Below are 20,823 nucleotides of genomic sequence, written 5' to 3' on the forward strand. Positions count from 1 at the left end.
TGGGTTGTTGACTGCAGATGATGCGACACAAGCTCCGGGGACTTGGCTTTGATCAACCAGTCGTCCAAGTAAGGGAATACTGCTATCCCCTTCCTTCTGAGCTCCGCCGCAACCACTGACATCACCTTTGTGAAGACTCGAGGTGCTGAAGTAAGACCAAACGGGAGGACCGCAAACTGATAGTGCTGCGACCCTACCACAAACCGGAGATACTTCCTGTGCGACTTGAGTATCGGGATATGAAAGTAAGCATCCTGCAAGTCGACAGACACCATCCAATCTTCCTTGTTCAACGCCAAAAGCACCTGTGCTAGGGTCAGCATCTTGAACTTTTCCTGTTTGAGGAACCAATTCAAGATCCTCAGATCCAGGATTGGTCTCAACTGACCATCCTTTTTGGGAATCAGGAAGTATCTTGAGTAACAACCTCGACCCTTTTCCTGCTCTGGGACCAACTCTACCGCGCCCTTTGAAAGGAGGACTTGAACCTCCTGTTCTAGCAACAGGAGGTGTTCTTCTGAACAATAAGATGGGCGGGGCGGGATGAGGGGCGGGAACTCCCGAAAGGGAAGGGCGTAGCCTTTCCCCACAATGCCGAGAACCCAAGTGTCCGTTGTGATAGACTTCCACTTGTGGAGAAAACGCTGTAATCTTCCCCCTACAGGAGAGGAGTGAGTGGGAAACGGTGGAAGCCTAAGGCTGCTTCCCCTGCTGCACCCCTCCAGAGGACGAGGAAGAGGCAGAGTGCTGTTGAGAGGCTCCTCTGGTACGGACCCCACCCCTCCCCCTCCCTCTAAATGACCTATAGGGGAGGAAGAGGCGGGTTGCTGGAACCTCCCCCGAAAGGAAGAGGAATAAGAGCCACGCCCAAATCCCCGAAACCTCCTGAAAATTCTAGAAGAGGCAGAGGAAGAAGGAGCTTGCAGTCCTAACGATTTGGCTGTGGCTCTGCTCTCCTTAAATCGTTCCAAGGCTGAATCTGCCTTGGCTCCAAACAGTCTGTCCCCATCAAACGGGAGGTCCAGCAGGGTCGACTGCACATCCGCAGAGAACCCTGAGTTTCGGAGCCAGGCCTGTCTTCTTGCCACCACAGCCGTGCCCATCGCCCTGGCCACCGAGTCGGTCGTGTCCAGCCCAGACTGGATAATCTGGGTCGCGGCAGCCTGGGTGTCCGAGACCACATCCAAAAGACCCTGGGGAAGCTCCGTGAATGAAGACGAAATATCATCCATCAGCGCATGGATGTACCTCCCCAGAATGCACGTGGCGTTGGTGGCCTTCAACGCCAAACTGCATGACGAAAATATTTTCTTGGACTGCGCATCCAGTTTCTTGGAGTCTCTGTCTCCAGGCACCGTCGGGAAGGAACCAGGCGCTGACTTTGAGGAACAGGAGGCTTGCACCACCAAGCTCTCCGGCGTAGGGTGTCTAGAGAGAAAGCCAGGGTCAGATGGTGCAGCTCGATACCTCCTGGCCACAGCCCTATGAACGGCCGAGGAAGACACCGGCTTCTTCCACACCTCCAACACCGGATCCAGCAAAGCCTCATTAAATGGCAAGAGAGGCTCAGCTGCAGCAGAGGCCGGATGCAATACCTCTGTCAGCAAATTCTGCTTTGCCTCTGCCACCGGCAAAGGCAGGTCCAAAAAGCTTGCTGCCTTCCTCACCACAGCATGAAAGGAAGCAGCCTCCTCCGTATATTCCCCTGGAGATGAAAGGTCCCACTCAGGGGAAGTGTCCAGCCCACTGGCTGTATCCAGACCATGCAGTCCGTCTCCAGAGTCCTCAATCTCTCCCTCCTCTAGGACTCGCTGGTACTCTTGCTCTTCTAAAAGACGGAGAGCACGCCTCCTCGAATGAAGTCTCTCCTCGATACGCGGAGTCGACATGGCCTCCGCCGACGTCGAAGAACGGCGCCGATCTCCAGAAGCATCTGACGCCGCGTCCGGCGCCACAGGCAGCTTCGGCGCCGAGGCAGGAGCCGGAGGACGAGGTCTTGGAGCCGATGGACCAACCGGAGTCACAGGGCAAAATCCTGACTTCGACGGAGGGGCAACCTCCGGGGCCGAAACATCCGAAGCCACCGGAGCGGCCACCGACGCCGAGCCCACATTCCCAAAAGGGAGAAAGGGCATAAAGGGTGCCGGCCGAAGAGGCGCAGGATCACCCAACGAAAAGGCCAAGGGCCCCGAAGGACCAGCCGGAGCAGCTCCTGGAGCCATCTGCTGAAAGATGGTATACATCGCATTAAGAAACGCGGTACTATCGGCTCCAGGAGTGGGAAAAGCCGGATACTGGGGTGCCTGGATCGAGGGCGACCCCGACCTCGACGTCTGCGACGCCGGAGAAAACACAAGAGGCTGCACCACCTCAATCACTGACGCCTGACCAGGCGAAGTCGGTGACGCCGGAGAGGGCAACGGCGTCGATGGATGCGGCGTGACCGTGGGGCTGACCTCCCAAGTCCTCCGACGCCGAGCCGAAGGTGACCTCGAACGAGACTCCTTGCTGGAGTGACGTCGTGAGTCTCTACGGCGCCGGGAGTCTCGATGACGCCGGTGAGACCTTGGCGAAGAAGACTTCTTATGATGTTTCTCCTTCTTCTTTGACTTTGCCATGAATAACTTGGCCTTGCGCTCTTTGAGGGCCTTCGGATTCATGTGTTGACATGAATCGCAAGTCGAGACGTCGTGGTCGGAGCTCAAACACCATAGACAGTCGGAGTGAGGATCTGTAACTGACATCTTGCCCCCACACTCTCGACAGGGCTTGAAACCCGACTTCCTCTGAGACATTGTTACCGCAGAGAAGACTACGCAGCAGACAATACACTGTAACCACGAAGGTAACAGTAACTCCCTCGAAGATAACCGTTTCGAATGCACGGAAAAAAGGGAACTGTCATCGGCACGTCGGCGAGGACTTCTTATTGCCTGTATGACGTCAGACGGCGTCGCGTGGGCTAGAGTGACGTCCTCGTCGACGTGCAGAGACTAGTAAGAAGATTTCCGTCAAATGCTGGCGCCATGGGAGTATTCATCAGGTGAGGAATCCACAGGTAGTTGTATCCATCAGAAACTTAGCTTTCATCTCTACAGCTCTACGGTTGTAATCAGAAATTGGTGCAAGTCCTTTTAGTGAGTTGGGATTCCCAATTCAATTTCTTCCCAACCCACCCCTTTGAAAAATCACCTGCAATGATCCTACCCTTTTGGGGTCACCTTGAACTATGTCCCAGGAAGGCACCCCTATTGTCGCCTCTATGTGGCCCCCAGCTGTCTATGTGGCCCACAGATGCTTCTGTCCCTCAATCGAGTGACACAGCCAATGCAAATGGGGCCTTTCTCTCTAGGCACCTCTAACAAATCCGCTGTCCATCTCAGGGTGATAGCTACCACCACCTCCCCACAGGTATGGTGAAGGATACCAAGGGTGTCACTCTTTCAAGGTGTTAGGCCGTACTTCTTCCTCCTTTGTGTATAGGAAATACAGATAGTGTGGAGGGACACAGCAGCCAGGTTTCTTAAAACCTCATCTCCTGTATTTCAGGGGCCGCAACTCCATCTGCTATTTTCAACGGCTTGTGGTGACCAGGGCAAGCTTGCTCTTCTCTACAAGTTTGGCAGCGCACTGCACCTCCTGCTCTCTTTGCAGTGCTCCCTTCTGCTTCCTTCTCTGCTTCCTCTACCTTGGCCCCGAAGGGCAGCAAACAAAGTGTTTGGCAGGCACCAATGTGTGCTTGCTACCACTGACTCATAGTAAGGAGTTGGTGTACCCCAGCTTGGTGCCCTCACAACATGAGAGTGCTTAAGTGTAGCGCAGTAGCTCTCCAACCTCCAAGGGACAGGTGCCACCGCCACACTCATTTGGGGCCCACGCTGCCATCTTGGAAACGCACGGGCCCAGATCACCACTCTGGGCCAAATGTTGCCTTGTTCTTGGTTCCCGTTTGTGCCTGAGGGTGAAGGGGAGCTCCCCATAGTGAATGGGCACCCCCCCTGCTTTAATGGGGGTCAGGAAATTGTTGGATGGGGCCACCGGCCAGGAGCTCCATCCCCTACTGTCAAGGTGAACACTTATTTTACCCAAGAACAGAATGCAGACTAGATCCCAATGCCTCTCCCAGGAACCCCCTTTACTCTCCAAGTAGAATAACTGGAGGTCAGGAGTGCTTCAAGAGAGGAAAGGGGATGGGGGGAGGGGCTGGGAAATAAGAAGAGATTGTGCTTGTCTGGATCTTCTGGGTTCTTCTCTTGTCAGGTTTTTAACCTTCTCTTAAGGCATGGCAATATTGTTGTGGAGAAACTGAAATCTGCAATAAAACACGTTTACAGCTTATAACTCTAATTCTACCGTACTTGTATTATTCTTTGTACATGCGTGTAGTTTATATCAAATATGGTCATATCTACATACTTCATAGGACAATGGCTTTCGCTCCTCTTCTGAAAGGGGTGTTCTTTTTGTCATAAGTATTCTTTCTTAACCAATTCTTATTAATACACTCAATAATTGCTTTTCTGAGGTACGTTCTGAACTCCTCTTCATCAATAATCATTCATGACTAATGTGTAGGTAATAATTCATTCAAATTTATAAATCTATTTATTCACAATATAATCCTTGATACTTTCTCTTTTCTACGGGGAATCCTTGTGAGACAAAGATTCGTTTTTTCACATGAAGTCTTTGTAGACTGTACCAGCAATTCAGGTAGGATGCTTGTCAGGAGAGTTCTGCATTGAGTGAAAGTCTTTTTAATATTTACTTGGACTACGAGTTGTTTGTTCTATTGAGAGGGTGCTGGATTGATTGTCTGTCACTCATTCTTGAAGCTGATACCAGGCGTTCGAAGAAGCTAGTCTCTTGATGTGATAAAAAACAGAGCAATTCCCAGATGTTAGTCTCCTGAAGCAAGACACTACGACAAAAATATCTTTACTGCTGCCTGAGTCGTGGAGCATCTGAGACACTTCTCTTGGAGAACCAATGCAGAGTTCAAACACTCTCTTTTTGCAACTGTCTCTGCCTTGAAACACTCACCACCCAAAAGCAGGAATGGGGGAGTACTGAGACTCTTCTCAATCAATGCCCCTTGAATAACGCCACTACCCTAAACTACCTGACCAACGGAACGAGAACACTGGCATGAGGTGCTTTCTGGGGAAATTCCTGAGTGAAATGTGCCACTTCAAAGGTGGTACACGCTGAGCATTCTACTAGGGAGGAAAAGAGAACAACTAGTGCAAGTCTGTTTCACCCTCTATGGCGTTCATGTTGAGGTACCTTTGATTTAATCTGCCCTTCCAGCTGAGTGACTCAGTGTTCCTTGTAAGTCAAAATCGTTTTCCAACATTCCTACAATTGACTGTGCACACAGTATGGGTTTTGTGTTTGGTGTTCTTTAAGATCCTGACACCTGCGCCTTACTCCACTGGCTCTTGGCCATGCTCCCTGCCTGCCTCCAGGTTTTAGCATACTTTAATAACAAGTGGCCCATAAAAGCCTATTGCCTTTAACACATGATCATGTCATAAAATCAGGCCTATTTGCTTTGGCATAACTTTTCCTTATAAACACACCACAATTAAGGAATCTTACATATATTTTCCCAGTGAACCACTAAGTCCTCTAGCCTTTACAAATGAGTCGATATTATATACAACAAATGCCAACTGAAGTGTGCATAAACTGGCAACTATGATGCATACAGTTGTAACATTACAAATATATACAAAATTACAGTTGGCAAAAACAATAAACAACACATCTCAAAAGCACATAAAATGAATCAGGGAAATCCTGCTGCATGTGTTCCTCGGTGTGAGTGACCAACACCAAAACCCCTGCAGACTTAGGTAATCTGTCAAATTAGATGCAATCAAATTCATTCCTACGGACTGCAACATTTGAGAACAGTCTACTGCTAGAGGCCTACTGAATTTACTGTACCGTTTTAATAATGAATAAGACAGACCTGTTGCCTCTGTAATATTTCATAATACACATGGCAGATCTATGACATTTGGCTTGACATTTTCATATACACCATTTAACCCTATTGCTGTTACAACTGGCTTGTCTCCCTAACCAACACAGGCAGAATACAGTCATAAAACTGCACGTTTAAAGACTTACAGTTGGCAATGCAAAATGCTACATCTCCTGACAGGGTTAAACAAGGATTCTCACAGTGCAAATTTTCTATACCCATGGTTTGTCGGAAGGGGGTAACCAAAACTAAAAGCCTTCCATACTAAGGTAATCTCTCAGATTTCATGCAACAAAAACAAAATATCTGTACTCCTTAATTCAGAGTAATAACAACCCTTCACTTGAATGTCTATTGACTTTAACATGTTCTTTTCACAATCTATGCCCCAGGATTACTGCCTTTATTGCTTCTTTTCTTAATAAACAATCAGGCCTATAGTGTTTATCTTTGGCATGTCACTACAGCCAATTCAAGCCTACTGTACTAACAGTAACTTTCTACAAGGTAACCATCCAGCATGCAGTCATAAAAGTACAAATTTATACAAAATTACAGTCCTCAAAGCAAAATACTATCTTTCCTCAGAGAGCCTAACAAGCATTATTGCAGTGCAAATCTTCTATCCCCAATGGTTTAAACAGGTGAATCACCACAGCAAAACCCTTCTCTAATACAGTAATCTGTGAAATTCCATGTAACAACCTGCCTACAGGCTTTTTACAATAAATCGGCCAGGCCTGCTTGGTTTGTTATAACATTTCACAATAAACAGAGCAATCCTATGGAATCTGGCACAGATTGTCCAATGATTCAATAAGGCCTATAGCTTTTACAACTGGATTGACACCATAAATATAATAAAAGAGCACACATCGGCAACCGTTATAAATACATAATTAAAATTACAAATATATAGAAAAATACAGTTTGCAAAACAACATACAACCCTTCTCAATAGACCCTGAGAAGGATCATTATAGGGAAAACCCTCAAGGCTTGTCAGTCAGAGGCCAATGCCAAAAACCATTGCTTGCTACGGTAATCTTTGAGATTAGATGTAAAATACCTGTCTACAGCCTGTCAGACAATGTGGTACCAATGAGGCTTACAGGCTTTAAGAAATGTTTTTCACAGTTAACCTAGACCAACTGCCTTTGTCATTAGGTTTCATATCAAGCAGACCAGACCTATGGCATCAGACATAATGCTTCTCAGAGCACCAATCAGGCCTATAGGTTGTCATCAGAACCAACTCAGGCCTACAGTTTTAGCAGTAAATCAACCATAAGACAGTCATAAAATAAAAAAGGAATATAAAATTACAGTTGGCTAAGCTAACTCTCTCTCTTGAGAAGGCTTAACAAAGCTTCTTACAGAGCAAACCTTTAACCATGGTTTGTCACACAGAGTAAACCAAAACTACTGCCTACTATGTAAATCATTGAATCTATGTAGGAGGCTGGCCTGGCTTATAGTGGGTACCTGATGGTACTTACACCTTGTGCCAGGTCCAGTTATCCCTTATTAGTAGATTAGTAGTGTTCTAGCAGCTTAGACTGATAGAGGTAGCTATAGCAGAGCAGCTTAGGCTGAACTAGGAGACATGCAAAGCTCCTACTATACCACTTGTATCATATAGCACTATATCATAAGAATCACAATACTCAGAGTTACTAAAAATAAAGATACTTTATTTTAGTGACAATGTGCCAAAAATATCTCAGAGGATATACTCCCTTAGGAGGTAAGTAAAATACACAAAATATACACACAAACCAAAATCAGGTAAGTAAACAGTTAGAAAAGTAGTGCAAACACTGTAGAATACACTAGGATGCAATAGGCCTAGGGGCAACACAAACCATATCCTAAGAAAGTGGAATGCAAACCACTTAGGGACCCCAGGCCTAGTGTAGTGTGTAGAGGGTCGCTGGTAGTGTCCAAGATACCCCAACCCAAGACCCTGAAAAGTAGGAGTAAAGTTACCCTACTTCCTCAGAAACACACTAAAGTCGTGATAGGAGATTCTGCAAAGACAACAACTGACTGCAAAGCACTGAAGACAGATTCCTGGACCTGAGGATCTGTAAAGGAAGGGGACCAAGTCCAAGAGTCACGAAAGTGTCCAGGGGTGGCAGGAGCCCACTAAACCCCGGATGAAGGTGCAAAATGGCTGCCTCCGGGTGGAAGGAGCCGAAGATTTTGCAACAACGGAAGATGCCAGGAACTTCTCCTTTCCACAGAAGATGTCTCACGGCGTGCTGGAGGATGCAGAGTAGTTTCCACGCAGAAAGACCGCAAACAAGCCTTGCTAGCTGCAAAGGTCGCGGCTGAAGAAAATGGGTGCTGCCCGGGCCCAGGAAAGACCAGGAAGTCGTTCCTTGGAGGAGGAGACAGAGGGGGCGCTCAGCAACACGGAGAGCCCATGCAGAAGCAGGCAGCACCCGCAGAAGCACTTGAACACGGGTTCAAGAAAACTGAGCACAGAGGTCATCTCAACACTACAAAGGAGGGCCCCACGAAGCCGGTGGTCAACTCAGCAAGTTGAGCAATGCAGGACGGAGTGCTGGGGATCTGGGCTGTGAACAAAGAATTCCTTGCAAAGGTGCACAGAATCCCTAGCAGCTGCAGTTCACACAGTACACAGAATTACTGTCTGATGCGGGGAGGCAAGGACTTATCTCCACCAAATCTGTACAGAAGGACCACTGGACTGTCGGGGTCACTTGAATCCAGCTCCTGTGTTCCAGGGACCACGCTCGTCAAGATGAGAGGGGACCCAGAGGAACGGTGAAGCAGAGGTTTGGTGCCTGCGTTAGCAGGGGAAAGATTCTGTTGACCCACTGGAGATTTCTTCTTGGCTTCCAGTGCAGGGTGAAGGCAGACAGCCCCCAGAGCATGCACCCCTAGGAAACAGTCGAGAAAGCCAGCAGGATTAGGCACTACAATGTCGCTGGTAGTCTTCTTGCTACTTTGTTGCAGTTTTGCAGGCGCCCTGGAGCAGTCAGCGGTTGATCCTTGGCAGAAGTCAAAGAGGGAGATGCAGAGGAACTCTGGTGAGCTCTTGCATTCGTTACCTGAAGAGAAGCCCACAGGAGAGAACCTAAATAGCCCTCAGAGGAGGATTGGCCATCTAGTCAGGTAAGCACCTTTCAGGAGGGGTCTCTGACGTCACCTGCTGGCACTGGCCACTCAGAGGCCTCAAACCTCAACATTCAAGATGGCAGAGGTCTGGGACACACTGGAGGAGCTCTGGGCACCACCCGTGGGGTGGTGATGGACAGGGGAGTGGTCACTCTCCTTTTCTTTGTCCAGTTTCACTCCAGAGTAGGGGATGGAGGATCCCTGAACCGGTGTAGACTGGTTTATGCAAGGAGGTCACCATCCACGCCCTTCAAAGCATTTCCAGAGGCTGGGGGGGGGGGGGGGGGGGGGGGGGGGGGTAGGGGCTACTCCGGGCTACTCCTCCCCTGCCCTTAACACCTATTTCCAAAGGGAGAGGGTGTAACACCCTCTCTCAGAGGAAATTCTTTGTTCTGCCTTCCTGGGACTGGGCTGCCCAGACCCCAGGAGGGCAGAAGCCGAGGGTTGACAGCAGCGGGAGCTGCAGAGAAACCCTCAGAGAGCTAGTTTGGCAGTACCCGGGGTCCATGCTGGAGCCCTGGGGATGCATGGATTGGTACCCCAATACCAGATTTGGCATGTGGGGACAACTCCATGATCTTAGACATGTTACATGGCCACATTCACAGTTGTGAAGCTACATATAGGTACTGACCTATATGTAGTGCACACGTGTAATGGTGTGCCCACACTCACAAAGTCTGGGGAAATTGCCCTGAACTATGTGGGGGCACCTTGGCTAGTGCCAAGGTGCCCTCACACTTAGTAACTTTGCACCTAACCTTCACTAAGTGAGTGTTAGAATATAGGTGACTTATAAGTTACTTAAGTGCAGTGTAAAATGGCTGTGAAATAACGTGGACGTTATTTCACTCAGGCTGCAGTGGCAGTCCTGTGTAAGGGTTTGTCTGAGCTCCCTATGGGTGGCAAAAGAAATGATGCAGCCCATAGGGATCTCCTGGAACCCCAATACCATATACTAGGGAATTATAAGGGTGTTCCAGTGTGCCAATCAGAATTGGTAAAAATGGTCACTAGCCTGCAGTGACAATTTTAAAGCAGAGAGAGCATAAGCACTGAGGTTCTGGTTAGCATAGCCTCAGTGACAGTTAGGTACCACAGAGGGAACACATTCAGGCCACATCCTATGAGCACTGGGGTCCTGGCTAGCAGGATCCCAGTGAGACAGGCAAAAACAAACTGACACACAAGTAAAAATGAGGGTAACATGCCAGGCAAGATGGTACTTTCCTACAATCTATGAAACAAAATATGTACTGATAGGCTTTAAGAGTGTGTTAATCCATACTTAAAAGCTTAATAAAGTGAACATATGCTTTACACAATAAATATGGCAGACCCAGTGCATTTGTCCTAAAATTTTGTAAATCTATCAGGCCTATAGCCATGATCATTGATTCGCCCCATGACAAGCTCAGTGTGTACCGAGTATACGATTTATCAAAAAGCAAACAATGCAATAAAAGCAGCCCTTCTAGAGAAAGTACACACATTCAACCAAATCAAATACTGTAGCCAGGGGAACCAACATGCGGATGGTGCCTAAATACCTTTCTCAATAGTACACTGAAAGGATTTTTGTTAATTAAATAATTTCAGCTGACAGCTGCACTATCAAGCTAGACCTAAAAACAAATCTATGCATATTAGTGTAGCCCTAGGCTAATACTGCTCTCAAAGACAAATCTGCACTCTGACGTTTAAAGCGAATAATGGAAGCAAAAGGTGCTGGGACTACAATATACTCCTCAAAGATGCCCTCCTCCCAACGATGCTGCTGATAGAGACCATAAATGATGTAGTTTTTCTAAGACTTTTTTACAGCATTACAAAGTTGACTGTGACCTTGATAGTTCAAACAGTTTAAAGTCTGAGGTCCTGGGGGGATAATTCTTTGACATGCTAATGAAAAATAAATTATGGAGGTTGGTAGGACACCAACCAACAGTTGGGTACGGACCTCCGGATCCATGTCAGAGGGTGCGGAAAGAAAGGCATTGATGTGAGCAAAAGGGATGGCACCTACATACAGCTCGGTGCCATTACTTCTGGAGGTGAGGTAATGTTATTTGGCCCATTGGCACTCCTTGTCAGTGTGCAGTATCAACTTCCGAAAACATTTGGGATCCAGTATGGTGCCTGGAAGAACTCAAAAGATGAGGAATCTCCAGAAAGATGGATGCATTAGAAAAACTGTACATGGGTTTTCAAAGTTCATAATTATTCTCTGGAACTGAACTATTATTTTGTCATACAATCAACTTTTCCTTCTACTTATTCCCAGGATATGTGGAATAACCCAAAATCATGATTCCATGGAAGATCAGTACTGTTGACAATGGAAGTTATGGTCATCAATGCCAAGGACTCATGTATGCAACTGTGAAAGCTACAAAGGGTTTGGTTTGTAAGGCAGATGCACTTTCAGAATTCTCAAAATGGGTGCAGAATACCTTAGCCAGGAGCTGTGGCAGTACCAGGATCATGTGCTGGGTCAGTTTTACCTTGTCATCTGACTGGACTTTCCTCTCCTTTGCTGAGAGAGCCTGGGGAAAGAAGTGGACACAATGTTCATTGCAATTTCTCACAAAAAATCAATCCAAAGAATAGACAAGTTGGAGGTGCAACAGAAAATATTGCTCATTGCCCACACAGTCAAAACTACCACAAGTGAAAGAATCATCTCCCCCTTACACTGACAATACTCTCAAGAGCACATGTAATTCTGGTTACTACCCACAACAATGGTCACTCATTGGCTCAAGGCTTAGTGGATGTAGGCCAATCACATAACATTCAAGCAAAGCAAACGTTCACTTTTGCATGCCTTGGGTACCTTCTTTCCAGAAACTCTGCCAACAGGTGGGTGACCCTCTACTGCCTGCCTCATGGTGGACACCAGAATCTCTATTAAGGCACCTTCCTGTTGGTCATTTAATTCTGCAGTGAAGATCAAAAACAGAAACAAGTCACGTGCAGAAGAGAGAACGTTAATTGGAATCCAGAGGCAGGAGGAGAGGGGAAAAAAGAAAAGAATAAAACAATGTTACTTCGTACTAATGTGCCAAAAAATATGCATTTGAAGCTGGAGTCCAGCAAAAACAGAGGACTTCTCCCACTAGAATGAGGAACGGTCACCTGTAATCCTACTTCTTCTTCAAGGGAAAAACTTTGTTACTTACCTATAACTTCTTCTCCAGGATTGGATCTTTTATAGATTCACATGCTTGGCTCATTCCCCTTTGACAACGTGGGAGTCCCACGATACCTTCTAAAGCAGTAGAAAGAGTACAGAACATATAATGTCAACATACATTTAACTTTCATAGCTTCTCTACATTATTTATAAAGAACTGAACGGGCGACAACACCCTCTAGAACACTCCCTGCAGAGGCATCTTCCCTCAGATTTTAAAGCAATAGTGGGAAAGTAGTTCACTTACAAGAAGGACAGCCTCTGTGGGGAGGAACGTAGGCCACAGGCTAATCTATGGAAGATACCAATACTGGAGAACGAGTTATAGTTAAGTAACAACGTTTTTCTCCAGTATAGGATCTTTCATAGATTCATATACTTAAATCAGAATAGTTAAGTTATTTAATGAACTACAAATTCATGTTCAATTGCAACAAATGTGGATGGTGGGTGCAAAAACAATACATATAAAACATAATGTAAGGCTCACATTAGTGGAAATGATGACTGCCCTGTGACAAGTCCAGGCAAAAATGTTGAGTGAACTTAGTCGTTTCTCAAAATCGCTGGCCGGCATAGAAACTCAATAGGCACTCCAGCAAACAGCTGTTGTAGTGATCAACCTAGGAGTGTGCATTAGCCTACTCCTTCAGGTGTTTACCAGCCTTTGAGATGCAGAACTGAATAGTTGCTGATATCCTTCCCGCTATGGTTGCTTTGGAAATCAGACCACCTTTGTTATGGTTTCCATAAGCAACTAGCATTTGATCTGTAGTCCATAAATGTATTCTACGTTGCAAATAGAATTTCTAGCATCTGTTTTTTTGGGCAGGTATCTGGGGATTCAGGAAAAATGTCTTAAGAACAATAGGTTACTTCAGATGAAAGTGAGATGGGACTTTTGGAATGAACATGGGATTAGTTCTTAGAATTACAATATTACCCTTAAACTGTAAGAAAGGTTCCTTTGTGGTGACAGCTTGTATCTCATTCACTCCTCTGGCTGAAGTCAATGCTATATGTAACTCTACTTTCCATCTTAGAAATCTCAACTCTTTGTGAATAGGTTTGAAAGGGCTAGTCATCAACTGTGCCAGTACTGTATTGAGTTACCAGAATGCCGGAGGAGCCTTTAGCCGAGGGAATACTCTGAATAAACCTTTAAGGAACTGTGTTATCAGTTTATTAGACAATAAGGATAAGTTACTTACCTGTAAATCCTAGTTCTCTTCCAGGGGTATCCTCATCAAAGTCATAAACATTGAATATTCCCGCCCTTGTGCGGGGACCCCGGAGCATATATCAAATATACACATATTATACATGTGTAATAAATAATCATGCAGACTATCATGTTAAAAACAGGCTAAAAATGCTTTATTGCTATGAAGTTTTTTTTTATTTATTTTTTTATATTAAATACTACAATAGAGCATAAATATGTGCCCAAGCTCCTAAAACTAGGATTAGTGAAGTGAGCAGTAGCAAACTCTAGAGAGAAAATAGAAAAAACTGCATTGAAAAACACTGAAGCATTCTTAGCCAATAGGCTGCATGCAGGTTAACACAGGAGAACCATAAAAACTTTGGCACCGTGCCTTTAAGACCCTGAGCACCTCCAGTATCCCACCATGCCTCAGGGGTGAAGGAAAGGTGACAGTTGGTTCACAGTTAGGTCAGTTCTTTTTACGGTGACAATTTTCATAACTGATTCAAAACACAGTCTGTCCTGCACTTCTAGGAGACGTGCGTCCGGGGAGGAGGGTGGGTTGTTTATGACTTTGATGAGGATACCCCTGGAAGAGAACTAGGATTTACAGGTAAGTAACTTATCCTTCTCTTCCAGGGGATCCTCATCAATAGTCATAAACATTGAATAGATTAGCAAGCCCATCCCTAAACCCAGCGGACTGTCCGATAGAAGTGCAGGAATAGATAGGTATTACGCAAATAGATTTCTTAGAGAGGCCTGCCCCACTTGGGCATCCGCTCTTGCATCTGAGTCTAAACAATAATGTCTTGTAAACGTATGGACAGACTTCCATGTAGCAGCCTTACAAATCTCAGATATTGGAACATTGTTAAGGAGAGCAGCAGTAGCCGCTTTACCCCTTGTGGAATGCGCTTTAGGCCGCGCTAGCAATTGTCTATTGGCTAGCTGATAAGTATTAACAATGCAAGAAACTATCCATCTTGATATTGTACGTTTAGATGCTGCCTCTCCTGTCCTTAAATGACCATAGTTTACAAACAAACGGTTAGAGTGTCTAATCGACTTTGTCTTGTCCAGATAAAATTTTAGCACTCTTTTCAAGTCTAATGAGTGCAATGCTTTCTCTGCCGGAGTCTCCGGATTGGGAAAGAACGTCGGTAAAGTAATGGTCTGATTAATATGGAATTCTGACACCACCTTCGGAAGGAAAGATGGGTGAGTTCGTAGAACCACTCTATTGTCATGAAAAACCGTGTACGGTTCTTTTGCCGACAAGGCCTGGATTTCACTGACCCTCCTCGCTGAAGTAATGGGCACTAGAAAAGCCGCCTTCCACGTAAGGTGTTGTAAAGAGGCCTTATGGATAGGCTCGAAAGGAGGGCCCATAAGTTTTGCCAGGACTATGATCAGTTCCCACGGAGGAGAAGGCCTCCGAATTGGCGGAAAAACTTTCTTCAAACCTTCTAAGAAATCCTTTACTACGGGTTTTGTAAAGAAGGATTCCTGAGAAGGCGATTTGCGATAGGCAGTAATAGCAGACAAATGTACCTTAATAGATGATACCTGCAGACCTGACTTCGCTAGATGAAGCAAATAGGATAGTATGACATCCTCCTGCGCCTGTATGGGATTATGACCTTGCTGACAGCACCATATGTAGAATCTCTTCCACTTAAAAGCGTAGGAACGCCGCGTGGAAGGTCGTTTGGACTCTTTCAAGATGCTCATGCACTCCTGTGAGAGCCCTAGGTGCCCATACTGCAGGAATTCAGGAGCCATGCTGTTAAGCTCAGAGAGGGTAGGTTGGGATGTAGAATCCTGCCCTCCATTCTGCTCAGAAGATCCGGTCTGCACGGCAGCCTCCTGTGAGGTTCTTCCGACAGGTTGAGGAGATCCGTGTACCAGAATTGTCGGGGCCATTGCGGCGCTATAAGAATCATTCTGGTCCTGGATCTGTAAAGTTTGCTGATCACTGCCGGAATGAGGGGAATCGGCGGAAAAGCGTAAAGAAATATCCCTGACCAGTCGATCAACAGGGCATTCCCTCGAGATCCCGGACGGTAGAACCTGGATGCGAAGTCTGGGCATTTCTTGTTTACTTCGTCTGCGAAGAGGTCCAGTTGGGGCCGACCCCATTGCGCGAAGATGTATTCTGCGACTTCGCCGTGCAGGACCCAATCGTGAACGTCCTCCAGGTGTCTGCTTAGAAAGTCTGCTTCCACGTTCTGCTGACCTGGCAGGTGAACTGCTGTAATTGACATTCCTCTGGCCAGGAGCCAATGCCATATCGCTTGGGACTCTCGCGATAGGGGTAGGGACCTTGTTCCCCCCTGTTTGTTCAAGTAATACATCGTGGTTGTATTGTCCGTCTGTATCAAGAGAGTTTTCCCCTGAATTAGCGGTATGAAAGACTTGAGAGCGGGATGGACAGCTCTGAGTTCTAGCAGATTGATGTGGTACTGCTTTTCCTTGTCTGACCACAGACCCTGCGCTTGAAAAGGACCCAGATGAGCCCCCATCCCTGAAGAGATGCATCCGTTACTAGGGTGTCGGATGGAAGCACCTGGTGAAACGGAGCACCCACTGACAGGTGAGGTCTGTGCATCCACCATCTCAATGACTGAAGCGCTACCTCCGGTAGCCGCACCGTGTCCTCCCAGCGACCTATTCTTTGGCTCCAGTTGGTCTCCAATGCCTCTTGGAGGGGTCTCATGTGGAGTCTGGCATTTGGGACAATAAAAATGCACGATGCCATGGAGCCTAGTAGTGATGTCACCTGACGTGCCGTAGGTGCACTGGTTCTCAACAAGTCCTGGCACTTCTTGTTTATTGAGGATAGTCGTTCCTCCGAAGGATACACTTTTTGTATTTCTGTGTTTATGATAGCTCCTAGGTAGTGAAGATTCTGCGTTGGCGTCAATGTTGACTTCTGGTAATTGACCTGAAGACCTAGGGCTTCGCAAACTCTTAGTACAATGTCCCGATGGCTTCTCGCCTGCTCCGGAGAAGAAGCCTTTAGTAGCCAGTCGTCTAGGTAGGTATATATGTATATCCTTTGTCTTCGGAGATGCGCCGCCACCACTGCCATACATTTCGAGAAAACTCTTGGGGCAGATTTCAGGCCAAAGGGTAGAACTCTGAACTGGTAATGCTGTAACGCTACTCGGAAGCGCAGGAATTTCCGATGCTTTGGAGCTATTGGGATGTGAAAGTACACATCCTGCAGGTCGATGGAGCACATCCAGTCTCCCTGATGCAGTTGAGGGAAAATCTGGTGAAGCGCTAGCATTCTGAACCTCTGCTTCCTTATGTATTTGTTCAGCAGCCGCAGATCCAGAATTTGCCTGAAAACGCCCTCTCGACCCTTCTTTGCCACTAGAAAGTAACGGGAGTAGACCCCCTGTCCTCTTTGTGTAGGTGGAACCTTTTCTATGGCGTTCTTTCTCAGGAGGGCGAGAGCCTCCTTGCGTAGCAAGCTGAGGTGAGATGGATTGTCTCTGGTTGGTGGCAAGCGTGGTGGAGGCTGTTTGAAAAGAAGAGAATAGCCATGTTCGACAATATTGAGCACCCATTTGTCTCTTGTGATAGAGTGCCACTCGTGAAGATAAGCCGTAATACTTCCCCCCACCGGAGTGGTGTACAGTGTCGAGGGAAGCAAGATTTCATTGCTTGGTGGGTGCTTTCGGAGTGGACTGTTGAGGTCTGCTTGACCCTCGCTCCCTTGTGTTTCTTCGTTGAAAGAGAGGGCGTCCCTGTCGCTGTTGTGACCTTTGCGACCAATGAGGGGTTTGAACCCTCTGCTGGAAAGGGCACCTATCATACGGCCTGTACCTCCGCCTGAAATCTTTCTTTCTTTCGAGGCCCACCGCCTTCAAGGTATCCACCTCGGTCTTCATGCGGGCCATCTCTTCGTCTGCATGGGCACCGAATAGAGAGCTCCCGGCAAATGGGAGATTCAGGATGCGTTGCTGTGCTTCCTGTTTCAAGCCTGTGAGCCTCAGCCAGGAAGATCTCCTCGCACAGATACCATGTGCATACCCATGAGCAGCCAAATCCGCCCCATCCGCTGCCGCGCTGATAACCTGGTTGGATACCAGGCATCCTTCTTGTAGTATCTCCTGGAAATCTTGCCTGTCTTCTCTGGGCAATTTTTCCGTAAATCTACTGAGGGAATCCCACAGAGAACGATCGTACCTGCCCAGGAGCGCAGACGCACTGGAGACCTTCATTGCTGAAGCCGCCGTCCCGCATATCTTTCTCCCTAGAGAGTCTAAATGCCTGCTCTCTTTATCCGGGGGTAACGTGGATGAAGAAGCCACCGATTGGGTCTTTCGGGCGGCAGCTATGATCACCGAGTCCGGTGGCGGATCTTTTCTAAGGAATAAAGGGTCTTGTTCTGGAGCCTTGTATTTCTTGAGAATCCTAGCCGGTGCAGACTTAAGCGAGGCTGGGGCCAGAAAAGTTTCCATAGTTGGCTGCAGCAAGCCAGGCACCAGAGGCAGCAACTTTTTCGACGCTGATCTCTGTTGTAGAGTCTCAAAGATAATCGATGAGGAGGTAGATGGTTCTGGAACCTCAATGTTGAGTTTCTGTGCTCCTCTTAGCAACTCCTCGTTGAATGTGGTAATATCATCCACCGGTGAGACTCTAGCAGGTGGTGAATCTGTAAGGGTGGGTGAGTAACACCCGACAGAAGAACCTGATGAAGACCAAGAGGGTGATCTTCTTCTTGACCGCGACCTGGATCTCCGTTGAGAGCGAGATCTGCTGCGAGACGCTGTAGCAGAGCGTCTAGGCCTCGCGGTCGGTTGGCGAGGAGCTGAACGAGCCCGTTCTGCCCTGGCTGTCGGTGATGGCGTTCTTGGCAGGGAGGCAGTAGGTGAATACATTCGCGAATACTGCGAATCTGGGGATGCCGCTGGTCTGTTGAGGCTCTCCAGCCATCTCGGAGATAGATTGATGGGCGAGACATGCCCAGATGATGCCGCTCTAGACCGAGAAGAGCCGCTCGGTATGGAGACCACTGGAGATGGTGCCTTGTCTGGCGTGGGGCGATGTTCTGCTCCCTGTGGGACAGGTAAAACCTGCATCGACGTCGATGGCTGTTTCGACGTCGAGGGGCGCCCAGCCGTTTGTTCCTGTCTCGCCGCTGAGTGCCTCGACGTTCAATGTCTTGACGTCGAACGACGTTCCTTGGACCTCGACCTGCTCGCCGTCGTGTGCCTCGACGTGGAGCGATGGGAGGTTGGCGGTGGATGTTTCTCGTGCCGACGTGGTGATGACGACACCGTGTGTCCTGACGTCGGGGGGCGCACAGCCTTTGGCGGCGACCGGGCACTCCCCAGAGAGTGGGGATCTGACTGGGCCTTCTTCTTCCCACAAGCAGGGCATTTGACAAAAAGAGAAGGCATTTTTCTGTCAGAAAAAACCTTCCTAGCTCAGACAAAGATGTTATTTGTCGAGTGAAAAATGAAAAACGCTTTTTTAAATAATTTTTCTGAGAAAAAACTCAGAAAAACTGAGAGCTCAATGCTCCAGGATCCTCTCAGAAGAAGCCGGAAAAAAGAACTGACCTAACTGTGAACCAACTGTCACCTTTCCTTCACCCCTGAGGCATGGTGGGATAGTGGAGGTGCTCAGGGTCTTAAAGGCACGGTGCCAAAGTTTTTATGGTTCTCCTGTGTTAACCTGCATGCAGCCTATTGGCTAAGAATGCTTCAGTGTTTTTCAATGCAGTTTTTTCTATTTTCTCTCTAGAGTTTGCTACTGCTCACTTCACTAATCCTAGTTTTAGGAGCTTGGGCACATATTTATGCTCTATTGTAGTATTTAATATAAAAAAAAAAAAAAAAAAAAAAAAAAACTTAATAGAAATAAAGCATTTTTAGCCTGTTTTTAACATGATAGTCTGCATGATTATTTATTACACATGTATAATATGTGTATATTTGATATATGCTCCGGGGTCCCCGCACAAGGGCGGGAATATTCAATGTTTATGACTATTGATGAGGATCCCCTGGAAGAGAATGAAGAGGATCCAAAAGTCTGTATATTGAAATGACGACTAAATTCACTTTAATCAACGAGTGGAATAGGCCTGATCTAGCCAGAGAAGACAGGTATGTCAATATCTGTTCAGGAGTCACAATAGGGTGAATGTGTGAACTTTGGCACCATAAGCAAAAGCATTTCCATTTGAAATGGTATATAGGACCCAGGCAGATAAGTCCATAAAAGTCTGGTTTGGGTGCAGCCCCTGCTTGTGCTTCACTGATCGCAAATCCTTTTGAGGCTCCAGCTGAAAAAGAGTCTCCTCTGACAGCAGTAGAAGTTCCATGAACCAGTGTTGTCTGGGCCACCATGGGGCAATTAAGATTTGACTTGGTTCCCTCTTCATCTATCTGAGGAGTCGGAGTATGATAGGGTTTGGAGGAGCAGTGTATGCAAAGATTCCAGACCATCACACATATTCACTCACACCCTTCTTGAGGGTACCTACTTGCGTAAAACTGGCATTTACGGTTCTTCTAAGATGCAAAGACATCCAGTGCCAGCTTGTCCCACTGCTGGAAAACTGTGTTCAGAATGGATTGATTTAGTTCCTATTTGTGACTTGTCCTGCTTAAAGTGTCCACCAAACTGTTTCTCATATCCCGCAGATGTTCTGCTTGAATTGTAACTTGATGCGCCAAAGCCAATTTCCTTATTTCTTTGCCCTCCTTCAATAGGTCAGAGATTTTGTAAATCCTCGTTTGTTCTGGTGGTGCATACTGGTTGTGTTTCCGTTCATATCAACACTGAAGAGCCTTTTTATTCTCTGAAAGAAAGGTTGGAGGGCAAGAGAGAGTTTTTAGCTTTAGGAAATTTATGTGCATCTGTGTTTGATGTAGTGTCCATTTTTGGCTGATTTGGGGATCCGACAAATGTGCACACCAACCGTCTAGGGAAAAGTCTATAGTAATGACGTATTCTGAGATTTGTGGTAAAAATGTTAGCCCCATGAGAGATTGTCTGAGTCAGTCCACAAAGGAAGGGCCTGTATCACAGTTGGCGTGAGGATGACAATATCGTCGAATGAGCCCTCTGCTTGAACCCATTGTTCATCTAATCCTTCCTGTAAATGTCTCATGCTTAACCGGGCACAGGGTATTGGTAAGATGGCCGATGACATGCCAAGGAGAGATTTGAGAAAACAAAGAGAAACAGACCTTTTCAATAGGCTTTGTGACAACATTATCAGTTTCCTCTGTCTTCTGACAAGAATAAGAATGC

General features: G+C 46.9%; 1 protein-coding gene across 1 annotated transcript in view; it reads right to left on the reverse strand.

The window, feature by feature from the left end:
* LOC138267072 (cohesin subunit SA-2-like) overlaps window positions 1-20,823 on the reverse strand; it is a 1,140,873-nt gene that overhangs the window by 329,948 nt on the left and 790,102 nt on the right. The window contains exons 15-16 of the mRNA XM_069215920.1: window positions 11,976-12,079; window positions 11,593-11,685 (exon numbers count right to left, since the gene is read on the reverse strand). Of these exons, the coding sequence (XP_069072021.1) occupies window positions 11,593-11,685; window positions 11,976-12,079 (197 nt within the window). The remainder of the gene's footprint in view (window positions 1-11,592; window positions 11,686-11,975; window positions 12,080-20,823) is intronic.

This window comes from Pleurodeles waltl, chromosome 12, assembly GCF_031143425.1.
Source record: "Pleurodeles waltl isolate 20211129_DDA chromosome 12, aPleWal1.hap1.20221129, whole genome shotgun sequence".
NCBI lineage: Eukaryota > Metazoa > Chordata > Amphibia > Caudata > Salamandridae > Pleurodeles > Pleurodeles waltl.